We start from the raw sequence: 15026 nt of genomic DNA, 5'->3' as shown, positions 1-15026 counted from the left end.
TTAACACTCTATCAGATGGAGGATCATGATATTGATGTAGATATCTCACACTGGCTTTTTGTCTTATCTCTCTTAAATATGTACCTAGGGGACTAGAATCTGCTAGAGTAATAAAAACCTCAAGGCAGAGGTGTATGTAAAAGTAAAAAAAAAAAAAAAAAAAAACCAAAACAACAAAAAACCCCAACAACAAAAAATCCCAACCAAACAAAAAAGCCCACTTTATTTTGCATCAAAATGTTTAAAAAAATGTGCAACCTCCTACACAAGATTACAATTAAAAAGGAAGGTGTAGAAGTGCACAGAAAAGCTGATAATCTGCTGAGGGCATGTATTTGAGCACTAAAAAGCGTTGGGGAAAAATATGTTCCTTAACTTTCTCTAAAATATGGGAAAACAAACAACTGCATTTGTGAGATGCTGAGATCACAGAAACAGAAGATAAGATTACACCTACCAGCATAAAAACCTTCTCTCTAAAAAGTATGGAATCAAAACTCTAGATGGGCTAACTTACTCCTAAGTTTAGAGTTAATCAACTTAATTGCAAATTTTAATTTCACTACAACTCTGTTTAGCTGACTACATCTTTTTCATGCTTATCTCAGCAGTGCTTAAATTCTTACCTCCATTCATTGCCTTTCAATCCTATGAAAACATGCTAATTTTGAAATGCTATCTATATAAGGACCTGGCTTGAAGGAAAAAATACTGAATTGTATTATTCTTCCAAAGTTTAAGAAAAATTGAGAAATGAAACAAAGCAGTTAAATAAGGTCTCCCAGAAACACAAAAATACTGCTTCTGTACTGACTGGTCTCAGAATTGCATCTATGTCTTTTCTCAACTCAGATCTTAACCAACTCTCAAATTTCTCCATGTATTTTTCAAGAATTATACATGAATAAATGTTGTATATACATGCATAAATGTTGTATATCTTGAATGGGATCAATCCCTCTAGCTTCATCATCTAATCAGTGCCTTGACCAGCTGGTGCTAATCAAGGACTCCTAAAGTAAGGCCCTACACATTGTTCAGATAGGCAGATCAAACTGGTGTCTCAGAAGCTCTCCAGGGGACTTCTCACCCCCTGACATTTGATTCAAATTTCCTAAGTCTCTCTCTCTAGAGGTTTTCAAACTCATGGCTCTCTCACCTACACAGGAGCACAAGTTCTCACCTCGGGAGGACTGATAGACATTTGCTTAAGATCTGAGGTCCAAGTTAAGGGACTGTTTCAGCTGGAATGAGTCTCATTCCAGGTGTCCAACTGAAACAGGAATTGCCCAGATCTTACGAAAGCATAAAAGTACAACCCTGCAACAGCCACAGCTTCATGAAAACTCCAGGATACCTCTTCCAGGCTGTCTTAATACAGCGACTTGCAACTCCATTCTTCCACGATTCCTTACTGAATGGTGTCTTTTACAAGTACTTCACAAAATCCATCTGGAAACGTGGTGTACATTTTTAAAGTACAGATTTAGCCACACGGTGGCTTTCTTAGAAAAGTGAATGGTCTCTCTCAATAATCTAAGTCCAAGACTAGGTATCTTTTTTAAGATATACAAACCACAAACAATGGATTTAATGCAAAAATTGAGTTATATTCTTCCACTTTTGTCACTGTATTACTTGTACTGAATGCCAAGAAAAGCTGTGTTTAGCCTTAAAATCTAGAATTCTCCTAGGTCCACATCTTCTAAAGCTTTAAAAGCACTCTATAAAGACTTTACAGACAAAAGGGAAAAGAAGTGGCATACTCATTCATGCACAAGGAAACAGGTGCACAAAGGTATGAACTAGAGGTCTAGCACTGGTCTTTCATCATAACCTCAAGATTACTATTTTCCAGGAAAGAAGAAATACCTGTGACAGAAAGGGTGCTCTTGAGCCCCTCAATTAGGAAAGTAATGCACATTAGTGCCCCTTTTAAGGTATTTCCTTTCTGTGATATAAAATAGCCCATGTTTCTTAAGAATACCATTTATGATCTTCCTGAGTTAAGGTTTACTTGGGTAGCATTTAAACAGAATATCAAGAATATCATCTTATTCACCCAGCTTCATATCTAAATTATGCTGTATGATGATGGGAAGAGTCCTCCCTTCTGACTCTACATGAGTTTAATGTGTGTGAGAGCATAAATGAATGAAGCAATGATTAGGAGACGAGCAATAGGAAAGGCAAATGCAGTAAAATAAGTTAAATAAACAGACATATTTTAGCAAACATTTTCATTTTGGCCACTGTCAGAAAAGCAAAATCCTTCTAAAAATATATATTTACACACATTTTAAATATGCTATCAACAGGACAAACTAGACTTTGCATGACTTTTTTTGTTTGTTTGACAGGTTGAGATCCCAACTGTTCTAATCATTAAAGAACAGAAGATAGGCAGATCTTAATTTTTGTCTTGGTCTGGGCTTTGAGCTTTGCACTTCCTGTCATATTAGACAGCAGCATTATGAAAAACAAAAGAGTGGAGACAAACTCCCCTCTTTCTCTATCCTTCCTAGAGCTTACTGCTGCAGAATTGTTACTACCCTCTTTGTGAGGCTGGCATTACTAATAATAACAGTGCAGTGATGTACTAAGCTACTTATACATTGCAAACAGGTGATGGGACATCCCACACCCCTCTCATGCTAAGGTGCAACCCTGACCTCTCTTTAGTGACACCATGTGCAAAGCTTCTCAACAGAGCTTCACAAACCTTCAAAGAGGTATCTTGCTACAACAAACTCCATTTCTTTATTGATTCAGGACATAATCCAGAGCCTGTTAAGAGTCAATGGATTTACCTCCCTTTGGATCACTGCCTGCATACTCAATTTGCTTTGCCTTAAGTGAAGTATGTTCCTGTGGAGGAATATATGGTGTAAAGCCCAAACCTCCTCATTCTGGGTATGTTCTCTGAAGATGAAATCCTACAAGGGTATCTGTGTACAGTGCAGTCAGAGTGTGCATGCTAGTTAGACAGTAAATATTTGCTTGCAAACCTGAGCAGAATGTTGACGAGAAGCTCTGCAGTGCTCCATCCACTTCTTCTATGCTGGGCAGAGCTATAAGCCTAGGAAGAAGTGCTTCAAGTGACTGGATGAAGAGCCGTGCACTGTGCTGGTCTGCTTCTTGGCTCTTCAGCAGCTTCAGAGAGAGAGCAGCAGTGCGCAAGGACCTGTGACCCGGGCAATCCCGCGGGGTCTGCTCCTCATCAGCCAGGGAACAATTGTCAGAGCCTATGTCTGAGACATCAGACCTGCCCGAATCCTTTTCTGCTGCCATGGAATACTGGTCACATGAATCAAACTCAGTCCTAGAAAGGTCCTGGTCATCTACACTGAAGTTACTTTCACTGTATCTGGATCCATAGGACCGGGTCTTGCAATCAACTGATAAAAAGTTAGTTATATCTGGATAGACTATGGTGTGGCTTCTTTGAACAACATCTGGCTGGTCAATGGTTTCTGACTCTGGTTCTCTATAGTGAATCTCTTTGCTTTCATGTCCAGCTGGAGATGGCAGGGAGTTTTTTGGATTTTCTGGATTATCCTCTGGAGTTGTTTGTCCCATATCCCCTTCCAAAGTAGTCTGACCAGTGTCTGTGGTAACGCTAATGCTGATATCAGGACTCTTCTCATTTCCTGATTCCCAGGCAGGGTTTTCTGAGGACAGGATGCGTCTCTGCCACCTGAAGTCAGCATCATTGATCTCCATGGAGTCCCTGCTTGTCTCGGTCCCATCCTTCAATTCTTCCAAGCGCAGGAGCAGCAGCTGGATCTGCTCTTCACTAAGACCCCTCCCTTGGCTCAGCTCATCTAATGCTCCAAGCAGGGCAAAGACACAGGACACTGAAGCATAGCACGCTTCAATACCGCCTTTGATGCACGCTTCTGTCATCCCATCCATGATACTACAATCAACACAGAGATTATTTATGTGATGAATGCAACATGCAGGGTGAGCATGTCACTGTCATTCAACACCATCTGTCCATAACCAGGAAAAAAAAGAAGTGAATTTATCCTTTAAGGTTATTCCTGAGAAAGACAATTAGTGTAAGAACAAACTATTAAGTCTCCCATGCAAACATGGTCATTCTGTAAAGGGAGTGCCAACAAGGTAAAGTTACCATGCACTCATACCACCATACACAGCATGTTCTCTTTTACAGACAAGCACTTAACTAAAAAAAATCTCAACACCCAGCTGAACTAAATTTAAAGGCCATCTGTATCCTGAAAATGATCTTATGTATAAGATATGATCTTTATAAGAACTGAGAACCCTTCCTGCTCAATGTGACGATGTTTAAATTTCCTATGACCTCCTTTGACTTCATCTTTAAAATATATCTCTAAAAAACCACACATTTCTTTTACTGCAAGTTTAAGGGCACATACTCAAAAATTTTCAGCTGTAAACCAACATATTTGGGAATTTTGGCAAACTCAACAAGGTAGTTATCTATGTTTTTAAAAACAGGCCCAGACTGATGACAAACCAAGCAAGAGCTTTTACACCTTTTCCATTCTCAGAGCTTATTTAACCAGGCAGATACCCTGGTTTATACTGGGTATGCTCCTGAACTGCTTATGTGCTCTGTGTGCAAGGGTTTAAGACAGAAGAGGCTAAAGGAGGAAACAAAGCGTACAGCTTGAGAAGATCCAGATGGGACTTTCTTTTAGAAATAGACCTCTTCTTGGATTCTGACTCAGAAGAGCAGGGCCCTGCCAAATCACAAAGCTGCTGAGGACTGCCAAGTATCTGAAAGGAAAGGAAAGAGAAGTAAGTAGAAAATTATCTAAGCATTATTTAAATACAATAAATAAGTCATAATTCTATCAAGTCTAAGGTAGCACTGCTGTAATTTCTCACAGCAAATGAAAATGGACAGTGATGCTCTACTTATTAAAGCTACCTTTCCTCTTTTTAGACACAGAAAAGCAAGCGAAGCAGAATATTCACCAAGAATCACATTTAGAATGTTCTCCAGTGCTTTACATTTTTAGCTGATTTTTTCACCTGATACTGCACACAATACAGTTTTTATGCCTACATACGCATTTTTTATTATAGTTTATATCAAAGGAGACCTCTCTCCTCAGCCACCAAGTTACACAATTATGGAGTCACGCGAAGATAGGCAAAGTGATTCCTTCAGACTCAACCTGCTAGGTGGCACCTTGTTAATGCCCACCACGAAATACAAGCAAGCATGTATTAATAAGCCCAAAGAAGCAACAGGTATGCCCTGCACAAAATAACATTAGGCTTAGCTTTTCCTAAAACTTCAGTTATTATCTTGCTATTGTTTAAAATTAGATAAAGACAGTGACAGGATGACTCCCAGTTTAGACAGGAACCAAGTGGGTGGCTGTGTGGTGTTAAGATTCTTAGAAATAGAACAGCCTAGGTATGCACAAACTAGATGAAAAATTCTTGAAGAGATAGCACTATTTCTAAAAATTACATAAATTTCCTTGTTTTCCACAACATACGAAGAAAGGTGACCATGTGGAATAGAAAAGTCCATAATTTCAGCTAGTGCTGAAACAAGTCTCCCAGTGTTCCACTTCTAGTGCTTTCAGAGACACTGGGCAAGAGGCCAGAATGGACTGGTCTTGAAATGGCTTCTTAAGCCACTGGCAGCTTTCTTGTATCTATTCTAAAAAGCTCCAAGAAACTGGATTTCAAAAACTGGGCATGTAATCAAAGCATATATTCACCTTCCTGCCTGGAAACCAGACTGTGAGGATGTGTCTGGGGAAAGATGCCAAAGAAGTTGCAAACCAGATCGTTATGCTCTATCTCACCCAAAAGAGCAGTTGTGACTCAGTGATAGGATCTGCTCCATGCAGCACCACAGCACGGGCACTGATGGAGTGCCACACTAGCTTGTACTATGGAGACATACAGCTATTACAACTGCATCAAACTGTCTGTCAGAGTGGTACTGCTGTACCAGCTGTGCTCAGAAAGGACAAGTTCAACATCCCTGGGCGGGAAGGTTTGAAATGCATTGGTGTGCACGTATCAGCAAAACCTGCTGTTTAATAAACACTTTGTTTTACATGCCTGGATTTGCACCTGTGATTGTCCTACCTCTTTCATAATTTTGATGGCTTCTACTCGATGTTGAGGTGGTGGGTAAAGCAACATGCGGTGATACAGAGACTGTAGCACAGGCTTCATGGATTCCACTGACCCCACCAGTCGAACCAGTTCTGCTGCAATATAATATATGGTCCGTGCAACGGGCCCACTCAGGGCAGGGGCCGTGGAAGAACAACCTGAACCCCGGCCATGATCAGAAATCCCTGAGGAAGGGGAATCAGCCTCAAGGCAGATGCTGCTGTGGGCAGAGGTGATAGTTTTATCATGGATTGGATTTCCCAGGATTACTATTAGGGCTGGACACAGTTGCTTCCTGAGAAAGAGAAAAGCAGCAGATGGTAACTGGAAAAAAAATACTCTTACAAGAACAGATTGAAAATAGCCCATGGTTAAATGAGATACATACTCTTGTTTTAATGATCAGTCAAACAGCAGTGGTTAGATAGAAAAACAAATTATGCCAGGCTTTTTTCATCTCTCAATCATCAGCATGCTAGTCCATATGGAAAGATCTCTGTGTGCTGTAGAAACATAGTAGTGATTTTGCAAGTTCATGTTGCTGCACAGTGCTGTCCCTTTGCAGGATAGCATGCCTGCCTCTTTCACCAGCTGCAGCCCATCACAAAGTAGAAATTCTAGACTTTCACTGCTCAGTGTCTCTTTTTCAATTCACCTTGGGAGCTTTAAAAAAACCTGACTAAACAAGAACTAATCTATGTTAACTAGAAGGATGAATGTTCCATCGCTGAACTGCAGATGCATTATTTTAGTAAGCACCCTTAGTTGTGAGCATCTGTTTGGCTGTCTTTTGAGAACACAATGAAAGGCCTGTACAATAACTCACAGTGTACACTGTACGACATATATGACACTATACAGTAAATACCCATCCTTCCCTCAAATGTCTAATCCTCATGTTAAGTGATTCAATACCAGCAGATCACTCTTCTGTGGAACCAAAGCCAGCTCAGCACTTTGCTCCATTAGCTGCCATTTCAGCTTTGCACTCACACACTTGACATTTTACTTCAGTCTGCAAGACCTTAATTTAAGAAGTCAAGTGCTGCATGAGAATGAGTCCCAAATCTGGTTTTCACCCACGTCTCAGAGGTTCAAGCAAGTACCTAGAGCAAGCACCCAATTTCAAGTAACAATTCATAAAACACATCCTCATAGGTAACTACAATTTATTTTCTCAAGGCTTTATGCAGTCTAGAATTTTCATTGCTTCTCTTAACAAGACATCTGAAACAGCTCAGCTTCCCAAGTCATGGAAAGAAAACCAGCTTTTAATAGGAAATCAGATATTTACTTTGAATCGGCTTATTCCATTTATTTCTCCAATCAAGTACATTTCAAAACATAACAATTTACTGCTTAAGAAATATGCCTGTTTCAAAGCAGGCATAATCACAGGTTGCAACAACAATATATTCCCCACATATCTTAGTCCTGTCAAAGTGTTTCTGTATCAAACTATGGAGAACACTGTCAACACACAGAGCTAAATCTTCCCTATCTGCTCCCTTCTTTATCTTCTTTGGGAGCTGATTACAAAGTGTCTGTCAGAGTGAAAGCTGTGTGCATGTAGGCAACAGCTCCTTAAAGAATAAGGACAGCTACCAGTTTGCATCACAACCTCACCAGACAGGTAATGTATCAGTGCATACAAAATGTTCAAAATTATGTTTGCAGTTTAAACTGTTTCATATCTATCTAGTGTTTTAGGGTTTTTTCCCCCCCACTTAAGCAGGTAGCTGAGGCATGCATGTTCATTCCTTGGCAGCAGTGCAGGTTAAGAAGTCCCACCCCTGATGGCTTGCCCTCATGGTACACAGCTACAGACACAAACACCTGTAGACTTGCAGCATAAACTGGATCACCAAAAGGATGTAAATTGAAAATAAAACCGGAAGTGTTCTCTTTTAACTGAGATAATTTCAGTGACCTTGCTCACAGGATGGCCCCACAGTCCTTCACATGAGCAGAAAAAAAGGGCTGGGTGAAATTCCAAGGCAGAAACTTCTGAAGTGAATCTGCCATGGGACAGAGAGTTCTGCTCTTATGTTAGACCTCCAAGAGGCCTCAGCACTGGGTCCTTGTGGCACACTGCCAAGTGTTACCAGTCTGAACACCTCCCAGTTTGGCAGCCACTGATGTTCCTGGGACAGCAGGGGAGTTATGGGTGCCTCTACATGTTCCACCTTTAGAATTGGGCCCAAGTCAATCACTTCAGTTTCAAAAATTACAGGGTAAAAACACAAAAACCACATTTGTCATTAACAGTCACATATATCATTCCTTAATACAATCACCTGACAAGGTCAAAAGATGGGCACAGACTGCAAGGAACTGCATATTAGTTACATTCTTGCTTTATTAATATGACTCAATTATCCACAGGCTACAAAAACCCCACTATTTCAATCACAAGGAAAGCAGGATTATTTCAGGTGCTTTGATGTGATGGTATCAATTTAGATATAGATACGAACACTAAAGATATCAAGCCTTCCTGGTGAAGTGGATTAAAAAGGAGAAATTCTTGATGAAACAGAATCAACATTAAGACTATTCAGCCTCAAACTTTACACAACAATGCAGGTCATAATAAGCACTTCTGGTCACCAGCACACATTTGACATTAATTTTTGCTTATCTTCTCTCTTCTTTGCTTATTATTGTATCAGAACATTAAGAATCTCAACAGTACCCTCCTACAACAAGCAGAGCATCTCTGTGTTCAATGCCACACACAAATCCAAACTATTGCAGAAAGCATAAGAGGTTTTCTGTTCTGGCTAAATCCATTAGACATCATTACAGTGATAATTCACTATCAGGATTTAATGTGGCAGCTGAGCAGGCAGTCCTAACCAATTTTATATGAGGCACAGAAAGAACGGATAGTAGGTTAACAGCAAGCTCTGCTCACACCTGGAGACTTTTTACAGGTTTTTTTGCAAGGCTGGGGGGAACAGGTCCTTTTACATTTACAAACTGAGTATTTGCATTAGTCTTCAGATGTACTCACCATATTAGATCAGTGAATCCTTTGTGCTGGTGCATGCTGGGGGAGGAGCTGCTCAGCATGGAGAGGATACACTCCAAGTAAAGAAGCTGAAGTTGACGATTGTCACTGGCAAAGAAAAGATGCCATTCACATCATATTAAAACAGACTACTTAATTTTCTAAAATAACCACATTAGTTCACTTGAAAATTATACCATAATTTACAGCAGTGACTTATTTTGCTTCTTTCTGTCAATTTACAATGCAGGTGTGATCACCTGCATCATCCCACTTATTTTATACTGATTGCATGCAGTGATCTACTGCATTAAAAAAAAAGGTGAAAAAATAGGAAGAATAAAACCCAAATAACTACTCAAATTCAATCTAAAATCTTGAGAAGGAACCTTAAACAGAGGAAAAGGAGAAAATAGAACATTTTGGACTATTGGATAGTTTCTTCAGGCAATCTGAAGCATGTTTAGGCTATTCTCTTCTGGTTATTTTGTAGTCATTAACCACAAATGGCTAATGTCTCCAAGCAGAAAGCCACACAGTAACATGGCTACCTTTCAGGGCCTTACCAGTAACTCTGTCAGAACCATAAACTCAAAGAAAGCTTCATGAGAAGGAATATTAAAGGACCTGTGGATACCTGGAACTGGTACACTTGTAACATGCACTGTGCCTGCCCCTACTCATAACATGAGCTGTGGGATCCAGGAGACAAGCAAGGCTGAGGTCGCCTTACGAAACGAGCACTCCATGGCAAGTGTACCCACAATATGGTTTTCACTGCTAAGAAAACCAGCATTTAATCACTCTCTTTGGGTCAGAGATGAGAGCTGGAGGAATGCACTCTCTGATATATGACTGTAGGTCAAGGAAGCTGTAAAAAATGGATTTATCTGAATCAAAATTAAGGAGTGAGAAATATCTGGTTTTCTGTCACTGCCTGAGTTCCTTTTGTTCACATGCATGAATTTGTATCGAAGTACAACAATACCTGTTTCACATGAAATAGAGAAAACCCTGAATCCTGAGGCTCAAAGCTGGATTTTTAACTCTGTGGTATGGAGGACTGAAAAATGCTGGCTTCTTATATATTTTAAAGGTGATAGATTTTTCTTCACAACAGTCCGCACCTATCTGGAAAGATACATGCATTCCAGGTACAGATGCCTTCTTTCCCAACAGCTTTTCTTACAATGTGTCTTAATGCAGATGATCATCCCCTTAGAGTTGACACGTGCATGGGAATGCACAGGGCATCTCTGCACTCTTGATTTTATTTTCCCAGATGCTGACACTGATTAAATAATGCTAAGTAAGGCATTCCTCTGTAATCCTGCTATTATTAGAGAGACTCATGGGAAGAAAGTCTGCAAAAGAACTGCACATAGATGCCTGTGCTATCTTTGCCTCTGGTAGTTTCTGAAAATTGCATATATAACACACTTATAAAATTATGCATATAAACACTTCCTGTCCATAACAACCACATTTTAGAAGTTAAGATCATACATTTTCAAGTAGATAGAGTTTATGATATTCCTAAATTGGAGGAATTCTTTGATAGCACAAATTACTGCAATTGGATAAAGCCTGTCTAAGAAGGACTGATTTATTAATTCTGAATATAGTATCTGTTAGGTCTCTCCATGGCTCTTGTATTGCTATTCTCTCTATGATGGTTCTTCCAGCCAGAAAAGAAAACTTCTCCTCAGATTTATTAGTATTTTGTATTAGTATTTTGCCGCTGTATGGAAGTTACCTACAGATTAGATTTACTGCAAGCTCTGTAAAGCTGAACAATGCACAAAGAAGGCAAATTAGCTCCTCATTTCAAGCAAGGATTAAAATAATGCATCATGAACAATACTTTCTCTAGCAAACACCTCATTTAACCACAGCTTTGCTTCATAATTCCAGAACTTCAACAGCACAATCACATGCATCAGTGAAACTCTCAACCTCCAGGTAATAAATTAAAATTATAAACTTAAATAACTCACTTTATGACAGCCTGGAGCTTCTCACAGAGTACAGTGAGGACAGATACAACATCATCACAAAGAGACTCAGTTGAAGTACCTCCAAAAAGGACAAATATCAGAGGCATTACATATGAACAGCTGGATAACAACATCAATTAACTGCATGGGTTTTCAGAGCTGGTCAGAGCTTCTAAACAAGGAGCAGGGCTACCCAAATTCACAGATAAGATGCAGTAGGAAAAGTGCTAGATAGGAAAGTGATCGCCACAACATGCAAAAGCAGCAGTATGAAACCCGGAGAGAGCACTAATTGCTTACATGCATTTGCAGAAGGTTAGCTGAAATCAAATTCAGATAATAAAATAAGTATATAATTAAATAATAAAAAAGACTGGCCCCAGTTTTCTACATGGCAGCCAATTTCTGTATCTCTCCCTGCAGTTTCTCTCTCTTACACATTTTCTGACCAACTTCTGATCTTATCAAAGAATGTTTGTGGCTCTTCAAAGATTTTAGCCTCCATTCACACAAGTTCTATCAAAATCCTGAGTGAAGGTCAAAACCAGAGACTATTTTTCCTACTAGAAGATATTGGAAGTTAAGCCACAAAGGGAATAAAAAAACATTCTCTTGTAAAATAATCACCTGGCAAGTAGTCATTATATAAACAATGTATTTGGCCTGAAATAGAGCAACGATTGTTTTCAGATTCCACATTCTACTCTGCACATCTATTTCATTTCAGGAAGTAAAGGCACTTACTAAAACTTTTTTTCAGACCACTGAAACTCCTTAATTACACCTGTTAGCACCTTGAAACAATAATATATTACTATGTTGAGTACAATGCTGTTACCATGGTCCAAATGAAGACACAACTGGAAATATCAGGAGCTGACAGGGCTATCTCAGTTCTTACCACAGGTAATGAAGAAAGCACCAAACTATAGAGAAGTTACAAAATCCTGAGGGTGCAACTCCCATGACATCAAACAGCAGTGTGGTCATAAAAAGAAAGTTAGGAATAAAAAAGCTGGATTGGAAGGAGTCACTAAAAAAGTTTTAAAATACCTTGACTCTTGAATTTCTGCAAGTTGTCAGGGTTTTCAACTATCTGTTGAGGAAAGACAAAATAAAGGTGGTGTAATTGGTACAAGGGACAAAGGAACATTATAGAAGCAATACTTTAACAGCAGAAGTTTCTTAAATTCAATTTTTTCTTACATTCAATTCTTAAATTGTCCTCTATCTGTTTGGAGTCTTTTGCTAGGGTTTCTAATGGAACTTTTTGCAAAATATTTTAAAAAATTCCTTAAGATCTGTTTTAACAGTCATTTAGATTAAAGGAAGTTGCATCTCATTTAGGTCAAAGTTTTGTAAGTCTTTAAGGGATTTCCTACACTTAGAACAACTCAGTAATAATTAGGCATATAAATTGCATTGAAAATAACTGAGAGAAAAGCAAAGTTTAGACTTCACAAAGTACTTAGAAACCAAAATCAATTGAGTATTAGAGAGTTTAGAACATTGACAATGTTAATGTTATGTAATGTTAATGTAACATTGTTAATGTTACAATACCAACAAAATTAATGGCAGTGAGGAAATGGAAATGACCTCATACATCACTTGGTTCAGCTGTGGTATAGGATTCTTCCCATCGTGCACAACAGGGTCAAGCCAAATTCTCTTAAGCATCAATAACAAAATGTCAGGAACTAAATACACTTCTCATATGCTTTTATATACTCCTCAGCTAAGAAAACAACTAACAAAATTCAATTTGCAGGCCCAAAATGTTTCTGTTTGTTTGGGGTTTTTGGTAAATGCTTTAGTTAGTAAAATGAACCTACTTAGCACCAACAGAAGACAAGTTTACTTAAACTGCATTATTATTTTTGCAGTTGCTCAGCTGGATAAAAACAATCTAGCCTACTAATCCAAAATAGAAGTGATCATCTTAACCCAAAACAGATGTAAGGAAAACAATCTGTACAACTAGAGTCCTTAAATTTTCCTAATAAATAGAAACTGACTTTTACAAATAATACTTCTTTAACAATATGGTATTATACAAAACAGTACAAACAATGTAAGACGTCAGTGTAATTCCACATGTACCCAGAACATCTACAGTTGAAAATGTGCTGGGATGTCATTCAAACAGCTCTCATGGGTTTTAATAATGAAATAAATAAAATTATAATTTTTTTTATAACAAAGAAAAAAAAATCATAAGTTAAAACTATCTTCTGTTAAAAAAAGTAGAAGAAAAATCTCAATTACACTTTCCTTAGCTGAGAATCTGTTTTTTTACCATGTAAATATTTGTCATGCAAAATGTTTGGTAGAAAGATTTCAATGCACCTTAGAAAAACAAGAAAACAAAATAAAATAATGTAAAAAGCTGAGGCAGCCTGATATCAGAACAAAGTATCTTTTATTTAATGCAAAGAAAAAAAAATAAACCAACCAACTAAAGTTGACAATGTGAGAGCTCTTAGGCAGGCATAGTCAGAGCCCAAAAAACTTTTAAACAGGATTAACTGAGGAAGTGTCAAATAAAAGCCTTAAGGCATTCAGATGAATGAGAACAAAATGGTAGGCAGCCATGGACATGGAACCATTTGTTGATGCCAGAAGGCTCACCATGTTTTCTTGCTTTTGTCGTAACTGTAAAGTCAAGTCACTCAACATTTGGCTGAGGGTTGCCCGCACAGCGGTGTTAATGCTCCGCTGGTGACAGCTAGATACATATGTCTCAGTGCAAACCTGATGAGGAAACAAGACAGCAGTACAAAGAGATCAACTCCCCCTTACCAGGAGCACAGTTTAGGAGGATACCAAGGTCTCTCACATGCAGATAGTCAGCCTTCCTTACTATTTAGCACATTAGAAGTTTTTAGCAGTCTTGGTTGGAAAGCCAAGTAATTCATCAGTCACACAGCTGCAGGAATGGCAGGGCAAAACTGGCAAAGTCTCCTGTCAAATCCAAGTGATTTTGGTACTTGTCTCACTTTGTACAGAGCTCATTGAAGGAGGCTTTGATTATTCCTATCTTGATACTTATTGTAACTACCTTGCTGCAAGTCTATGTCTGCAATATCCTGTAAATATCCTTCAATTCAAGCTTGTTGCTTCTGGTGTAAAGGTATTTGCCACTTATTCTATGATAATCATTACGTACGGTATCACATGTGAAAACTTTTAAGGCCTCTCTTAACACAGAAAATACAATAGCACTTTACCATAAATAACACAAACAACTGCCTTTTAATAACTGGCAATCCAGCAGAGGGCTCCTCTTCTCAGAGATCCCATGGGAACCAAGGCAGCAATAGAAGAACACTGATGGATCATCCAGTTCCCAATTCCAAGCCCAGCTGCCGACAGGTTTCTGGGAATGTGCTGTGGCCAGAGTCATGCTTGACTTTTGCCCCAGGTGATCCTGCACAAGAGGCTGCCAAAGTGTTACACAGCTCGGATCCTGGGGACAGCACACTGCAAAGTGCAGTTTCTGTCCTTCATCAGGTATTTTGTGGGAGGTGCTGGGTCTCTGTAAGACCTTCGGTAACTGGAGTAGACAGTGCAAGCACATTGCACAGTAACTACTAAGTAGATAAAAATCTTGATGGAGCTGAGCAGGTTTGTGACAGAACTGTACAATACAGTCTTCTTGAAGAAGCAGTTTTGGTCCTTTGTCCTGCATTAAGCTTTATTGATCACAATGACCAAAAGAATCTTCCAAAAATCAACCAAAAAAAAGTAAATAACTGTTCACATACTTATATATTTTTCAGTTTTAGCAGTTTTATTCTGCTATTTTTTAGATATATAGCAAGTAAGAACTGTAAATATAAATGGAACTAGCTCCGAAAAAATATTTATTCTTA

General features: G+C 38.7%; 1 protein-coding gene across 2 annotated transcripts in view; it reads right to left on the bottom strand.

Moving 5' to 3' along the window:
* Positions 1-15026, bottom strand: part of ARFGEF3 (ARFGEF family member 3) — a 95286-nt gene that overhangs the window by 46773 nt on the left and 33487 nt on the right. For both annotated transcript variants that reach the window (XM_014268560.2, XM_005489233.3), the window contains exons 6-12: positions 13783-13905; positions 12205-12247; positions 11152-11230; positions 9158-9262; positions 6112-6436; positions 4661-4773; positions 3009-3919 (exon numbers count right to left, since the gene is read on the bottom strand). In XM_014268560.2, the coding sequence (XP_014124035.1) occupies positions 3009-3919; positions 4661-4773; positions 6112-6436; positions 9158-9262; positions 11152-11230; positions 12205-12247; positions 13783-13905 (1699 nt within the window). The remainder of the gene's footprint in view (positions 1-3008; positions 3920-4660; positions 4774-6111; positions 6437-9157; positions 9263-11151; positions 11231-12204; positions 12248-13782; positions 13906-15026) is intronic.

Source organism: Zonotrichia albicollis, chromosome 3 (genome assembly GCF_047830755.1).
Source record: "Zonotrichia albicollis isolate bZonAlb1 chromosome 3, bZonAlb1.hap1, whole genome shotgun sequence".
Lineage (NCBI taxonomy): Eukaryota > Metazoa > Chordata > Aves > Passeriformes > Passerellidae > Zonotrichia > Zonotrichia albicollis.
The sequence above is the reverse complement of the archived record's forward strand: the minus strand, read 5'-3'. Positions and strand labels throughout refer to the sequence as shown.